The following is a 15,469-nucleotide window of genomic DNA, read 5'->3' as shown; positions in this document are numbered from 1 at the left end:
TCCCCATGCACTTCCTTATATAACATTAATTAACAATTAATGTTATTCTGGATTGACTTTAAATAATTAATTTCTCATTCACCCTTAATCGATTTTGAGCAAATTAATAGTCTAGATCTATCTACGCGAAACGTAGATTTTGATTTTGAAGTCAATTTTGACTTTCATCGATTGATGACACCACGATTTTTTCACAAAATCGTATTGGTCCTTTAAGGCCCAATATCCAACATATATAAATATGACTTCCCATCTACCCTTATTACAAGGCTTACTTAGGTATGGTCTTCTACCTACCTCCACATATAAGTATCAGATATGCCCATAAGGTATATGCATCTTTTTCTTCCCTCTAGCTCTGTCATTTTTATCTTTAAGACTCTCTTGGAGACTTACTTAAATATTGAAGGGACCTCGTCGGGATGACTTCTGGCACCCTCTGACCCATGTTGATCTATGCAGGTCTAGCTACATCACAAGAGGAAGCTTGGTCAGTGATGTCCAATAAGACGATAGATTTTCACCGCATCAATTGTAAAGAAAAACTCTTATTTTTTTTAATGGAGAACTTTAGATGATGAAGAACACTCAAGTGAGATTTTCTCACCTCCATTAATATTTCATATCAATCTAGTGTTTCGAAGTCTTAAGACACGTATAGAAATAGAAGGAGATCAAATTATTGTAAGGAAAATGTTTGTTTTTTTTCCTAATGGAAAACTTTAGGTGAGGAAGAGCATTCAAGTGAGATTTTCCTTATCTCCATCAATATTCCAGCAATACACAGTGACGATTGAGAGGGTCATTGTAAAGACTTAGGAGACATTAATTGTTGAGAGAAAATCATATATGTTGATACAGTTGAATCTATTGAATATTCTACCTAGTGAAAAGAAGAGTAGAGCATAGGGTATCATGTAGAAAGTAGAGGAATGTTGTATAGCTAGCAATGTTATCAATCAATTTTCTTTTTCTCGATAAGAAGTTGTACAAGCTACATATAGTAGACGAGAAAAACTCGATCGACGAAGCATCTAAACATATTTCAATGTCATGTGGATGAATTGGTAAAGGATGGTAAGATGATATATGTGATTTGGTACGAATGTCGATTACTTTGTTATTTGATTCTTTTGCGGAGGCACATGTTGCTTCAAAGGAAATTTTGTCAATTTATATTTGAGGAAAAGTACATTAATTCTACATAGCAAGGGTAGAAAGAGACATATATATAAATGTCAAAATGTCTAGAGAATATTCATGCGCCTTTGTTTTATTTGGAGATTCAAAGATCTACCACTACAAATACTAATTTTTGAAGCTTTGATCGATCCAAACTCCTAAGAAGATGAATAGTGGAAGCACATGTCTTCTTCAAACTCCTCCCTATCATGGAGCCTTGTTCTTTCTTTCTCGCCACACGCTTACAAATGTAAGGGCCAAGAATAGCTGCATCACTCCCCTAACACTTTTAAAATATGCCCCACTGTGAAGTGGATGGCTGGTTGAAGACTATCAATTAGGTTGATCCCTGTAAGATTTAGTGAATATGTTGGACTTTGTGGATCAAGACAGACCAAATTTCCAAAGGAGTAGAGTATCTCATTAACTTGGTGGGGGTGAGCGTGCCTACTTTTTAGCATCATGCCTTGATCTTCACTTGCAAGGGTAATGATTTGATTGTTGGGGCGGTCCATAAAGAAGGGCTTCTCCTTCAATCAATAAGGGCAGTGGGTTAAAGTCGATGTGTGATAATAATAAAGATCCATAAAGGGCTTCTCCTTCAATCAAGAAGGGCAGTGGGTTAAAGTTGATGTGTGATAATAATAAAGATGATGATGATAAAATTCTTATATTGGCTCAAAGCTCATTGTGTCGGATATATTCTACAATCTAGTCGTCGGAGATAATAAAGACATTCTGAATTGAAATTATAGATAATAATTCAGACTTATTATTTGTTGAGATGATTTAAATTGATAATCTCTAAATGCTAGGTTGGACTGGTTATGTGGAGTTGCCTGGTTGTCTGTGTCTTGGAAATGCTATGAGGTGTTCGGAAATGGTTGAAGTAGTTAAATAGGATCGCTATGATTATAGCCCTTGGTAAATTTACCAAAAAAAATGATCTATTTGATATTATGGATGATTGGTTACGCAGAGACCGTTTCATTTTTGTGGGTTGGTCCAGCCTATTGCTCTTTCTTTGTGCTTATTTTGCTTTAGGAGGTTGGTTTATCGGTACAACTTTTGTAACTTCATGGTATACTCATGGATTGGCAAGTTCTTAGTTGGAAGTTTGCAATTTCTTAACCGTTGTAGCTTCCACTCGTTGGGGGCCTGAAGCACAAGGAAATTTGGCATGTGGACTTTTGTTGTTCTTCATGGTGCTTTTGGATTTTTGTTGTTGTATCCACTGGGTGGAGATGGCTTTGGCTACAGTAAATGGTCGAATAAAGGACATTCATTATCTTTACTCATGTGCCTACTATCAATGGTCGATCGTTTCACCCGATAGTTATGGATGCGCCATTAACATCTAGTACGTTGGTTGATTCACTTGGACAAATTGTGCCCCGATCAATTTGCACCTCCCTACGAGTCCACACATGAGAGAATCTCTCTTCATATTCCCAACTTTAAGTGTTGCAATCCATTATAAATCAATCTCATAACCATAAAATTTTCAACGTGGAACTAAAGACGTTCAATAAAGTCTCCTTCTATCCACCCTTATATTTCTATTCATATTTCCAACACATTGTGCATGGGAGATTAAGGATTTGAAATGTTGATCTAGAAGGAAGTTGGAGAAGTCTAAGTAGCCTTCTCGGAGATTTGTCGGTGTGAAAAAGAATATCTTTTATGTCGAAGTTTGTTGGGTAGGCGAAGGTTGCATATGAGATTGTTCATTTGAAGTGAACATGAGGCTCATCAAAAGATATGGAAATTAGTGCTATATATTGTGATGAACATGTTATTGTCTCACATTAGAAAAAGTCGAAGCCCAAGAAATAATTTGAATAAATATCTTATGTTCGCCACCGCAATCACTCAATGCTTCTTGGCCTAGAGTGTCCTTCAAATTTCTTCAAAGCTCCAATACTTGTTTGAAGCCTCTCTCATCCATTGAGCATAAATTGAGTTGACCTCGTCAAGTCAAATAGCTCCATAAGCTCCACGTGTATTGTGCTAAGTTCCTGAACCCTTATGCACACACTAAAATACAAGTAAAATTTAAACCTATCGAAATAGTCTAGTCAAATTCGACCACTTTAGTCATTTTTTTCTAGCATGAGGAACCAAACACACTTGAAGAGCATAGTACAATGAAGACTTAGTATGTTTTATCCAAGAAATTGTTCATTTTTGTGCATGAGTAAAGCTATCCACCCTCACCTCCTCATCGATGTTGATCTCGTGCCCTAAGAATCAATTTTTTTACATGCTTTTGTTTTTTGTTCTTGCTTGAGGTTTATGTAAGTGTGATTTGTGAAAAAAAGAGATTTGTGAAATCTTTTTTTAATTCTAAATAATTTCTTTTATTTCATTGACGAATATACGAAACAAAACTTGATGCAATAGTACTTGTTGTGGTTCATAGATACATGTATCTTTGTGTTAGTTTTATACATAATTGGGAGAAACTAAATAATTTCAGTCAAACATTTAATTTTATTCTTTTATCCAAAGTCCATACTATTTTTTAAAAAAATTAAAAGTATATTATTGAAAGCGATAACACTTGTGCAAATTCAAATGCTTTTAGGATGTTTGTTTTCCACAATACAGTAAAATTCAACAATTTTACTGAAACCAGACATATGGCCATGGCTGGATGTAGGTTTTCCACACCATACTAATCCATGGTTTCCTTATCCCCTATCGCCTAAAGTGATCATAAGCTTGGGCTATCCCATTCCTCCCCCATGCATACCATCTTTCAAGGTGACGTAGAGTTTCCATGAGTATAATCGAGTTGGTACTCGGGTAATAAAATTGCAACACATCTCAAGGTGAGGTGGAGTCTTCACTAAGTCTCCCGTTTGTTTGTTTCTTCTTTCTAATTCTTTGCCACCTTTTGGTGTAATCTATTTTGCAGGAATTTGAATGATGATAATGAGAAATTGGAGGGCTAAATTGCAAAAAGATCAATCCTGGTTCGAATTGGATTCAAATTAGACTCAATTGGATTCAATCAGCCCTAATCAATTAAGCCCGGCCCATTTAAGTGGATCCAGCCCACATTACTTGGTTCAGCAAACTCAAGCTTGATTTAAGCTTGAGTCCGGCTTGGTTCACTGCTGATCCGGCTAATCAAGCCAGTGAGAAGCGGAACAAAAGGGCCGCTCGCGTCGATCAGAAGGGGAGCTCGTTCGCGTAGTTTAGGGTTCCTTCTCCCCGATTCTTCTCGCCGCGGCGTTGTTTCCACCGAGCTCCCGTCGCGGCGAGGTTTTCCCCCTTCCCGATCGGCCACCGAGCAGCAGCCGGCGTCCACGAAGTCCGATGAGAGCCAACCCTCCGCTTTCCTCTTCCTCTGTCGTCTGTGCTCTGTCGGTGTGAGTGATTTCTTCATCAATGGTGCCGGCGACAGCCATTTCCTCCGCCTCCACAGAAGCAACGCGCGGCGGTCGTTCTCTGGCGGCGATTTGTAGCAGAGAGCGGCTGGTCTCCTGGCGGCGATTTGTAGCAGGAGATTCCCGTTCGTCTTCGACCTCCGCCTGTCACCGAAGTAGGGCAGGTAAGGGTTTCTTTGTTCTTTGTCTCTAACCTCTGGCGGCGATTTGTAGCAGGGAGTTAGGGCACGGGGCTGAGACACCTTCCTCTGCATCTTCTCCGACCATGCTCCGCCGTGAGTGATGTGCTCCGGTGCGAACCATCTCCAGTTGGCGCAAATCGACCGAATGAATGCTGATTTCTGCTGTTCTGTACCGATCTGGAAGGAAGTCCCTTATCATCTTCACTTTGCCGTTCCTGTTTTCTTTTGCTTGTTCTGTTGATTTCAATCAAAACCCCCCATGACTGTAAATATAATTCCTAACCCTGATCTCATTGCTAAGCCTAATTTCTAACTCTGATTGTAATACTCATCTTAACTGTGACTTTAATTCCTAATTCAGTCTTAACCTGACTTTGTTCTAAACTAATCCTAATACTGTTCTTTGTTGATGTTGTGTTGTTATTGTTAAGGAATTAAGACCTTGGTTGTGTGATGATGTTCGGTTGTTTAGGTGTGAAGTAGAAGGGTGAATTGTGAAGGACGGTGGAACACAGATTGGTTAATGGCTTTTGTTGTTGAATGTGGATGAATTGACAATTGAATAGTTCATTTAGTTGTAATCCTATATTCTATGTTGAATTGGAGTTTGTTTGTTACATGGAGATGTTGTTGAGTTGTTTGGATAGGAATGAACCGGTTACAAGATGTGGTTGTCAAGACTCAATTGTAAATGGATCCTGTCAAGTTGAATGCATTTTGTTGTTTGTATATCATTGTAATGTAGTTGTTGGCTGAGATTGTTAGGGTTATTCTTTTGGTTTATGTAGAATGTGTTGTTTGATTAAGGTTCATGAACAAATCAAGTTGTATAGTATGTTGTAGTATATTTATGTTGAACATGTTCAAAATGTTGATGTTGTAAATGTGGCATAATCATGTAAATAGATTGTATATAATTGATTTATATTATGAATAAATTGTTGTATATATGTGTATGTTGAATAATTGCATGATTATTAATAATTTGTTGTGAATAGAGTTTGTAATATAAGTTACATGTGATAGATGTTGATTTATGGTTGTGTGAGATGCACGTTGTATGTTATTGTAGATAAAATTGTTGATTATTGATTGTATTGTAAATGGTAGAGTTAATTGTAAATAAATAATGTTGTAGACATTTAGGATGAATAAAACACAATAAAACTCTATAACCATTCTAGAATAAACATCCAGTCATTGAGTCCGAGAGAGACGACCCGGACCTCTCTGTATTATTTAGGACGACAATAAAGAGGTTTGGTAAATAAATAAATAATTGATTTTGATGGGTGTGAGTGACATATTTAATAAAAGGAAATGTATATAAATAATAAATAAAATTTTCCATACAAAAACACCGCATCACCACCTTAAATGCTTAAACAGAGCATTAGGATAAACAAAGCATAGCATAAACAGAGGCACTGCTTTAAAGCCATGCATGGGCTTCTCAACCAAAGCCAGCAATCTGTCAGCTTAGAGGTGAGCAATAAATCACCCACCACCATTATACAACTAAACCAAAGTAATCTATTTACCATATGCACTCATTAGCGTAGCTACAAGGTGCTCAATAGATTAATCAAATATTCACAGTTCGAACCAATTACAATCGATTGACATTGAAATTTTTCTATAGATTAATCAAATATTCACCGTTTGAATCTCAATCTGTATTGATATTTTTTCTATCAAAATTGAATCCATTTTACTCTCTGCAATAAATTAAGATCCATCCAAGAGAATTGCAAGATATTCAACAAAAAATTGCTTTGGTTCCTAAGAACACTAATTTTATCATATTTTTGACAACTCATATGTCCTAGATACATGTTCTCTATCTTGCATTATTGTTAGGGTTTTGAAATGCTGACTATGTATTTTTTACAATTTGATTGTATATATTCTACCCATAACAAAATTTATAAGTGAATTTTCCATACTGAACTCTAGGAAGGACCACCTACAATATTTTCACTGCTTGAGGGAAAGAATCAGACCATTTTAGAGCTAGAAGAAGGGGTTTATTAGGTCTACACCAAACCTAAACAAGATGAACTTGATCATAGTCGAGCCATACGACACCTTTAATGATCTATTTGAGGTGGTATTAATCTAGAATTGTAGAAAATGGATTGGAAATGCTAAAATGGAGAGGGAGGTGAATTGAGTCACCCTTACTCTCCAAACTGTATCTGTTTGTTTAGGAGAGTAGTTTTCGCTCGACGACTCAGCAGTTATGATTTTGAACCAATCCAAAGATACATTAGCAAAACAACAGCGCAAATACAAATCTCATGAAGGTTTTACAGTTATGTTGTGGCTATATATATGTTTGAAACCAGCATCTTTACCATTTTGGTTGCCATTGTAAATAATTATGAAAAAAATGTGGCAAAACCCTGTATAAGATAACTATGGTTAAGATACTTCCTGGGCATCCTACCTACATCACAATGCAATTGCACTTCCTTGGTGAAATTATGGTAGCAGAAGATACCAGGTTATAGATTTTGGCACCACTTCGGAAGTCCTTGTCTGTCTCCATCTTTTTTCTTGTATCTCCCTGTGAAATTTTAATGTGTATATTAGACATGGTTTGGAGATCTTTTTCATCTTGTGTAGATTGCTCCACAAGTGTAAATGTTGGCCGAGAAGCCTTGGGGAGGACCATTTCCTTTTCCATCGCAATGGTTGCAGCTTTGTAGGCCAAATCATGAATTATTGAACTGCAGAAGAGTATAGACTCAGTTGCTTCTTCCAAAGTGAAAAGTCTCTCGTCACTCCCTTGAGCTTTAAGTGATATACCCTGTTCTGAAAGAGATTAGTGTTAGTCGAAAATTGAGCATATTGCATTATCATCAACATAGCTTATGTACTTGAATTGAAATGAAATCAACATTGTCTAGAACCCTTGGTTCAAATAAGGCATAAACCAAACTTGGTAGCATTCTAAGTAGTTTCAGCCTTTTTGTAGTTCTACTGCAGTAAACTCTTTGTAGCTTCTGAATTCTAAGGGAAGATACAATGCACTCGAAAATCAAACAAGTAACTTTACGTAAAAGTTAAGCCACATACTTGAGATAGCATTTTCAGCACAATTGTATTCCTTTCTAGATACTGAGTTGGCCTTGTCAGCATGCAACACCACTTGACAATCATCAACTGAGTTAGAACCTTCATTACCATTCTCATGCCTCACAACCTTTGATTCAGATCCACTATTGGAGTGAGTTGATACCTCTGTCAGAACTCTTGAACTTTCTAAGCAGGAGTTGGCACTTTCAATAGGAGCCTTTTTACCTGGTGAATTCATTCCTGTTTCCCCTTGTTCTCTAAAATTCAATAGCTTGCCTGTCGTAGCACATTCTTGGAAAAAATCCTTGTTTCCATCCAAATCCATTTCATGTGTGTGTTTCCCACATTTCAAATTAGTAATAGATGCTCCACTGGTGTTAGTCTTAACACAATCAGCCGCATACGAAGACTGAAGATTTGATACTGCAGAACTTTGAAACTTTTGAAGATCGACTTGGGAAGTTCTGGATCCAACATGAAAGTCTCCAGTCTGTGTGCTATTTCCATGATGATAATCTAGGCCCAGCTTATCAATATTATCAAAGTTGGGAGCTTCTTCCTCTTGGATTTCATGTTGTTTTGTTATTTCCCATTCATCGAATAGATGATTTCGCATATGGCTACCATACTCCATGTTAGGAGAAAAACATAAATCACCTTCAGAGTTAGAGTAGTACCTGCCAGTATGGGATAACTTACCAGAGAGCATAGACCCATGCACTTTATTATTTGTGGCAGAAGCACTTGACAGAAGAGAGCTCATGCCATGGGTGGTTTCTTGATGATCCTAGGAAAGGTAAAAACTTATTCATGATGTCAAAATTAAGAATTTGTTACTTGAACAACAACAACAACCAGTACATAAAATCACTGCATGACATAAATAAGATCACTTTAGTTTAGTCAAATTCGGCAATGATTTTTCAACTGATGCATGATGGAGACAATTGCCAACTTGCCATTAAAATGATGAAGCATATAGTTGGAGTTGTGAAGCTTAAAGTCCAATTAGAAGCACAATAATCAAACAAAATGTTTCAATAAAATTGCCAATCAACTTTACCCTTGTGAAAAGAAAATTGTATGGGCAGTCAGATTGTCCATCTCATAAATAAGTTCTCTCTTGAGCATTGGCTACAAACATTCTGTTTCAGAGGAAAGAGTAATCTACTGTCTGCTAGCATATGTACCCATAATTTCTGTGAAGATGATATCAATGTGATGAATCAACATATGTTCTATGATTTTTTATCTAACATGGTAAAGAAAAGCAGGGTGAGGAACAATGAAATATCATATGCTCTTGCAGCATCAAAACTTAAGGATGACTATCTTCAGATTCTCAAGAGTGTTAAAAAATTGGTATTTCAGATTCAATGCAGGCAGGCACTATTAGTAATTGTGAGCAGATATTGTAGCTAAAGAGAAGAAAATGTTGGATTACATGAATTCAAGAAAAAATAATTTCTTATCAAATAGAGTATGGAAATAATGTGCAAAAAAATGAAAAACAGGTTTTTGTACAGGGTAACTAGGAAATATTACAAAAGAGAAAGAATATCTGTAGAGCAACAATGAAGAATATCTCTTACCACATAACTAAAAGGTTCTATTGTGCTAGAGAATGAAGATGGCAATATGGAAGTTTTCTTGTAGAATGGCACATCCCTACTTTTCTCAGAAGAACCATTTTTTGTTCCTGTAGAACCTCCTGATAATCCTATACCACTGGAAAGAATTGAATCTGCATCATCATGACCAAATGATATTGCAGATGCTCTGCAATGAGATTGCTGTCTTTCATGGCTTTGTGATGGTGGTGTCAACCTGCTTCCAAATTTTGAAGATGGACTCATGGAAACTCCTGATACCGGAGAAATACCACGTACACGTGACGCTGACTGATCTGCCGTAGAAGTTCGGAGGTTTGGTGGTGTTTCCATGGAGAAACCAGAAAAGCTAGATCGTCGGCCTCTTTGTGTTGGTGATGCAACATTCCGATGATTTGCCTTTATGGGGGATGTTCCCCTTGAACAAGAAGATACTGTTTGCCCATTTGCGCCGATGCTAATCCTTTGAACTATGGGACTAGATGACCTAGGACTAGGTGGTGAACGCTTGGTTGGAGGGGTTGAAGGCCTTTTCAAGGGAGTTTTTTCACTTCCAACTGGAGTGGAGGTGGAGTGAGGGGCTGATGATGGCCTAACAGCTTGTTGGATTACATCATATGAGGATCTAGGAGATCGAATTTGTCGGCAAGGACTTGCATTGCTTCTAGTTGGCATTTGAGTCTTCCCATTCTGTGTTTAAAGATGGACTGAGATCAATAGCTCAAGCAAGAAAGAATTGCAACAAACAGGAATGCCATATTCTCACCATTTGTTCTCTTCTCCTTTCTTGACTAGCTCGAGACTGTTCATCATCCAGAGAACGGAAAAGTGGAGATTCTGGAGGAGCTACTAACCTGATTCATATCAGATTATTACTAGAATGTTGAAAAACACAGACTCCTGCACAAATGCTTTGTGAAAATTAACAAGTTTAACTGGGGCATAAAGGGTTTGCTTTCAAATTATCTACCGGTGGAAGAATCCAATATCATGCTTAAAGGAAGGCAATCGAAGAAAGGTCAAGAACAAATTTCAGTGTTAGCAAGATGCAACCTGGTTACTCTGAAAGCAAATAAAGTGCAACCTTCATCTGTGTAACTCACCAATCATAGTCATTATTGTCGCCATCTACGTTCAGTAGATTACAGTTACCTCCCAGAGGTCGGATAGTGATCTCAACTTTCGAATCTGAAAATCCGGTTTACGATAGAATCATAAGAAATCTCAAATAGTTATCTCCTAACGAGCATATGAGTGAAGAAGACCAGAGATTGATTGCATTACCTATCCATCCGTCAAAATCGTTAGATGAATGCACCAATAACTTCTCTCTGTCATGCTTGTTGATTTCATCAAACAATGCAAGTCTGTCATCTTTGTCCTGAGCATTAAATTTGTTATTCAAACTATGGCTCCTTCCATGAGCACTCTCCTTTATGTGTTCCCTTGCAGGAGATCGTCTCGATGGAGATGAAGGCGGCATCTTTGTTCATCCAGAATTCTCCTCAAACCGAAACAAATCGATCGTAAATTTAATCAAAAAATTGGAAGATGATCAAAGTAAAAGAAAAAAACAGAGGGGAAATTAAATCAAACTTAAAAAATTCATACGCATTCCATCATCTTTCTTACCTGCACGCCCACGCCTTGAGATTTTTCACCAGTTCGCGAAGCCAGGCGCTAAAGGCGTCACTTGGTGACCACCTCCGCCACTAGCTAGAGCCGAGAAGCGAGCGGCGCTCCGCTAATGGCGCAAACACGGAGGAGCAAGCAGTAGCTAGAGCCTTTCAATAAATATTTAAAATTATTGATTAACATAAATTTTAATTGAGATTTATTTTGACCGATAATTTTAATTTTTATTAATCAAATTGAATTTGATAAGTAATTTTTAATTTTTTTTATTAGTTGAAGTTAGATTTGATTGATACTTTTTTAATTTTTTATAGGTCAAATTAAATTTAATTTTTAATTTTTAATTTTTTACTAATTGAATTAGGTTTGATCGATAATTTTTATTTTTTTTATTGACGGTAGTTAGATTTGATTAATAATATTTATTTTTTTAATGATTAAAATTAGATTTAATAGATAATTTTTAATATTTTTACTAGGTAAAATTAAATTTAATAATACTTTTAATTTTTTTATGTCAAAATTAGATTTGACTAGTAATTTATAATTTTTTCTGGTCAAGTTCGATCAATAATTTTTTTATTTTTTATTGATCAAAATTTGATTTATCAATCAAAATTAGATTTATTTAATAAATTAAAAATATTTATTAGTTACACTAGTAATTGATATTTTTTAATAAAATTCTTTTAAAAGTTTAAAAACAAATTCAATATTATTTATCTCTAAATTTTATTTTCCTCTTTATATTTTGTTAGAACCCGTGTGAGCTAGAGGAGGATGAATAACTTTAATCGCTTCTTGTCTTGATTTTATATTTGTCGTTTAATGCGTAGTGGAATTTTTGAATCAAACTTGACACTACGTGCACAACTTCGAGATTTACTTGGTGTCCGTCTCCTTAAGACGATTAATCCAAGACCTTACTCCTAGCGATCTCCCTCTACTAGAATTTTCTCTTTTTCAAATACTCCCCGAGACGGAGAAGTCTCTTACAACCAAGAACATAACAAGATAAGATTTAAATCTTCATTCTCAAGATATCACAATACCTTATAAATATCCTAAAATATCAACTTCACTATGATTGAGTTAACTATCCTTCCAATTAAAGTTGGTACATCATATACCCACATAGTGTGAAGAGATCACACTCTTAGGAACACAATATCTATTGGAGCTCTTTGAGTATACTAGGTACTCATTAGGTATAATCTTCTTAGATACATTCCTAATGATTCTCCTATGCTTTTTATAAGTCTTAGTCATGCTAATCTCTTTAAGGTCAACACTAGGGATAACCTCCCTTGTAAACTTAACTTGACTCCTAGACCTAGGGTTAATTCTATAACTATATGGAATTCTATAGTATGAAGTCATGCTTTCCTTGGACTTAGGTTTGTATCTCAAACATTTCTTTTCCTTATATGATTCTTGTCTAATTAAACCTAGATTTTGCTTCTCAGACCATTTAACCTCATTCGTTATTTTCTTAAGGATCTTTTCTAATTGATCAAGTTTTGACCTCAAAACTTGATTTTCAACCTCTAAAGCATTTATCCTTGATTTTTCATGATTACTTTGGATTTTTTCCTTTTTCTAAACATATGTCTAAATTTCTTAGAGTTTTTGCCTAGATTATTTTCTACCTACCTATCCTTAGATAAGGTTGATGTGACCTAACACTTTCTTTAGGACTATCATAATTTTTATTTTTATGATAATTAGCACTAAAATGATAAGATCTATTCCTAACATGCTCGTTATCATGATATAAAGAAAATGCATTATGAATTGATACCTTAGGTTTGCTCTTAGAAGCTCCCCCTTAATTTGAGTTTCCTTGTTTGTCCTTACTTTCGTGTCTCTCTCTTGGGCATTGGTTTCGATAGTGCCATCAGTGGTTGCATAAGAAGTACACAATATGCTCTTTGCCTTTGCGTATCAAGGTATCACCTCCTTTGACTTCTCCTTTGCCCTTTGTATCACTTGAACCTTCTACTTTGTCAATTTGGGGCATTTGCTCTTATAATGTCTCTTTTCCCTACACTCAAAATATATTATATGATTTTTATTTTTGATAGTTGAAATTGGTATACCTTGTTCAATTGTAGGAGTTGCATATGCGTCATTTTCATCGGCTCCAGATATTGAGGGTTCATTTTGTTCCAATGTTGTTAATTTATTCTCCCCCTCAACTCTTGAGGTAGACGCTTCTTCAAGTTCATCCTACATCTCGAAAATTGAGCCTCTCGATTTCCAAGTTTTTTAATTCTTGAGTTGATGAGTCTCCCTCCTTAGACTTGTTTTCACTTTGCGTTGTGATTGGATCTTCATGAAGCTTTATTAGCTCCATCCACAATCCCTTAGCATCTTGATATTCACCTATCCTACACAAAACATTATTAGGAATCAAATTAACTAAAATTTTGATTACTTTGTCGTTTGCCTCAGATTTTTGAACTTGCTCATTAGTCCATTTGTTCCTCTGGAGAAGTCTTTCTTTTGTATCTCTCGGAGCTTCAAATCTTTCTATTAGAGCAAATCATTGCTCTATATCCATTTTCAAGAAATACTTCATTCTTGATTTCCAATGATCAAAACCTCATAATCCAAATGGTGGAGGTACTCAGATGTCATATTTGAATCCATCCCGGGATCCATTGCAAAATCCGAGCTCCCTTTAATATTGACTTCTTTCGGTAGTCAATCAAATGACTTGTTGCTATCGAAGAGTTTAAACTCACACCTTCTTCTTTTCCTCTATCTTTGTGCTCCTTTTGGCGGTTAGTCCGATGAGGAGCAGCCTGACTCTGATACCACTTGTTAAAACTCGCGTGAGCTAGAGGGGGAGTGAATAGCTCCGATCACTTCTCGTCTTGATTTTGTACTCATCGTTTGAATGCATAGTAGAATTCTTAAATAAAACTTGATGTCATATGCACAATTTTGAAACTTACTTGGTATTTGTCTCTTTGAGACGACTAATCCAAGTCCCTACTCCTAGCGATCTCCCTCCACTAGAATCTTTTCCTTTTCGGATACCTTCCGAAGGTAGAGAAGTCTCTTAGAACCTTGTTCTTATAAGAACGCAACATAAAAGACAAATACAAAAGCAAATGGAAGTAAAATAAATTTTATATAAGAAATCTTTGCTTTGAAAGTTTGCTTGTTGCTTTGGAAACTTGCTTATTGCTTTGGATAGCTTCTTGATGGCTGGAAATGCAGCAACACTTCACCTCTAACCCCTCAAGATTCGACTCCAAGAAACCTCTTCGAAATCCTCTTTATAAGGTTGTTGTTCGAGCTGATTTTCGCCTATCAATCGATTGTCATCGATTGTTTGACTTTATCAATCGATTGTCATCGAATCCGACCATTTAACAGAACGGCTTTTTTTACCTTACCAGTCGATTGGTAAGACTCACCAATTGATTGATTGTCTCTAGTCGAACCAACCAATCAATTTAAAATCATCCTATTCATTACTATAGTGCCACCAATCGATTACTGGAACTCACCAATTGATCGGTACCGTAGCAAAAATACTATAGCAATATCGCTAAATTCGATTACTATAGTAAACCCCAAAGTTACTATAGCAAATCCTAATTACTATAACAACTCCTAATTTTTGGGTTTCAGGGTTTATAATAAACCATGAACACTGTAGCAACCCTAGTTACTATAGCAGAAGCCTTAGTTACTACAGCAAATCCTAAAAATACATCAAAACTTCAATTTCAAAATTTAGAGTTCATCGGTCAATCGATATGCCCTATCAATAGACTAATACTCCTATTTCAATTTTACCAAGTTGAATTATTATCTTGCCTAGTATGCGGTTGATTTCAACCTACCAAGACTTTCTTTGCTCAACATTCGATTAATCTTAACCTATCGAGACTTCTCATTGTTTAGTATCCGATCAACCTTGACTTGTCATAAATTCAACATTGCCTAGTAGCTGATCAACTTTAACTTGTCAGGATTTCCATCATCACCTTGGTATTCGGTTGACCTCAACCTACTATGATTTTTTTTGCTCAATATTTGGTCAAGTTTGACCTATTGGAACTTCTTCATTGCCTAGCATCCGATCAACCTTGACTTGACAGAACTTTCGCATCTCATGTCAACCTGTTAAACTTTCGATCACCAAGTATCCGGTCAACCGTGATCCACTTGGACTTTTATTCTTGTGCCAACTCTTTGTTGGATTTTCGATCACCAAGTATATGATCAATTGTGATCCACTTGGACTTTTCATATCGTGTCAAATATCTAGTTCTTCATGACCCACCCAGACATCTCCTTGTATGTCAAATGGTCGGTCAATCGTGACTTACTTATGCTTTTTCATTGTCAAATATCCAGTCAACCT

The 15,469-nt window shown here is 36.2% G+C and overlaps 1 protein-coding gene across 1 annotated transcript; it reads right to left on the bottom strand.

Moving 5' to 3' along the window:
• Positions 1-7,208: 7,208 nt before the first annotated feature.
• LOC141831476 (uncharacterized) lies at positions 7,209-11,142 on the bottom strand. The gene is made up of 7 exons (XM_074718835.1): positions 11,083-11,142; positions 10,735-10,951; positions 10,554-10,638; positions 10,217-10,304; positions 9,433-10,140; positions 7,841-8,627; positions 7,209-7,576 (listed from the first exon to the last, which is right to left on the bottom strand). Exons 2-7 carry the CDS (start codon positions 10,931-10,933, stop codon positions 7,209-7,211), a joined length of 2,235 nt encoding a protein of 744 aa, XP_074574936.1. The 5' UTR covers positions 10,934-10,951; positions 11,083-11,142.
• Positions 11,143-15,469: the final 4,327 nt, after the last annotated feature.

This window comes from Curcuma longa, chromosome 7 (genome assembly GCF_044706935.1).
Source record: "Curcuma longa cultivar G26 ecotype Majalengka, Jawa Barat chromosome 7, ITB_CL_G26_1.1, whole genome shotgun sequence".
Classification (NCBI taxonomy): Eukaryota; Viridiplantae; Streptophyta; class Magnoliopsida; order Zingiberales; family Zingiberaceae; genus Curcuma; species Curcuma longa.
This window is presented reverse-complemented; position numbering and strand designations above follow the sequence as displayed.

Excerpts from the sequence above, each read along its gene's own strand:
- LOC141831476 (XM_074718835.1), bottom strand. The coding sequence starts at position 10,933 with ATGCCGCCTTCATCTCCATCGAGACGATCTCCTGCAAGGGAACACATA. Across the intron at positions 10,639-10,734 it reads CGATTTTGACGGATGGATAG|ATTCGAAAGTTGAGATCACT; the intron begins GTAATGCAATCA and ends CCGGATTTTCAG. Across the intron at positions 10,305-10,553 it reads GACAATAATGACTATGATTG|GTTAGTAGCTCCTCCAGAAT; the intron begins GTGAGTTACACA and ends GATATGAATCAG.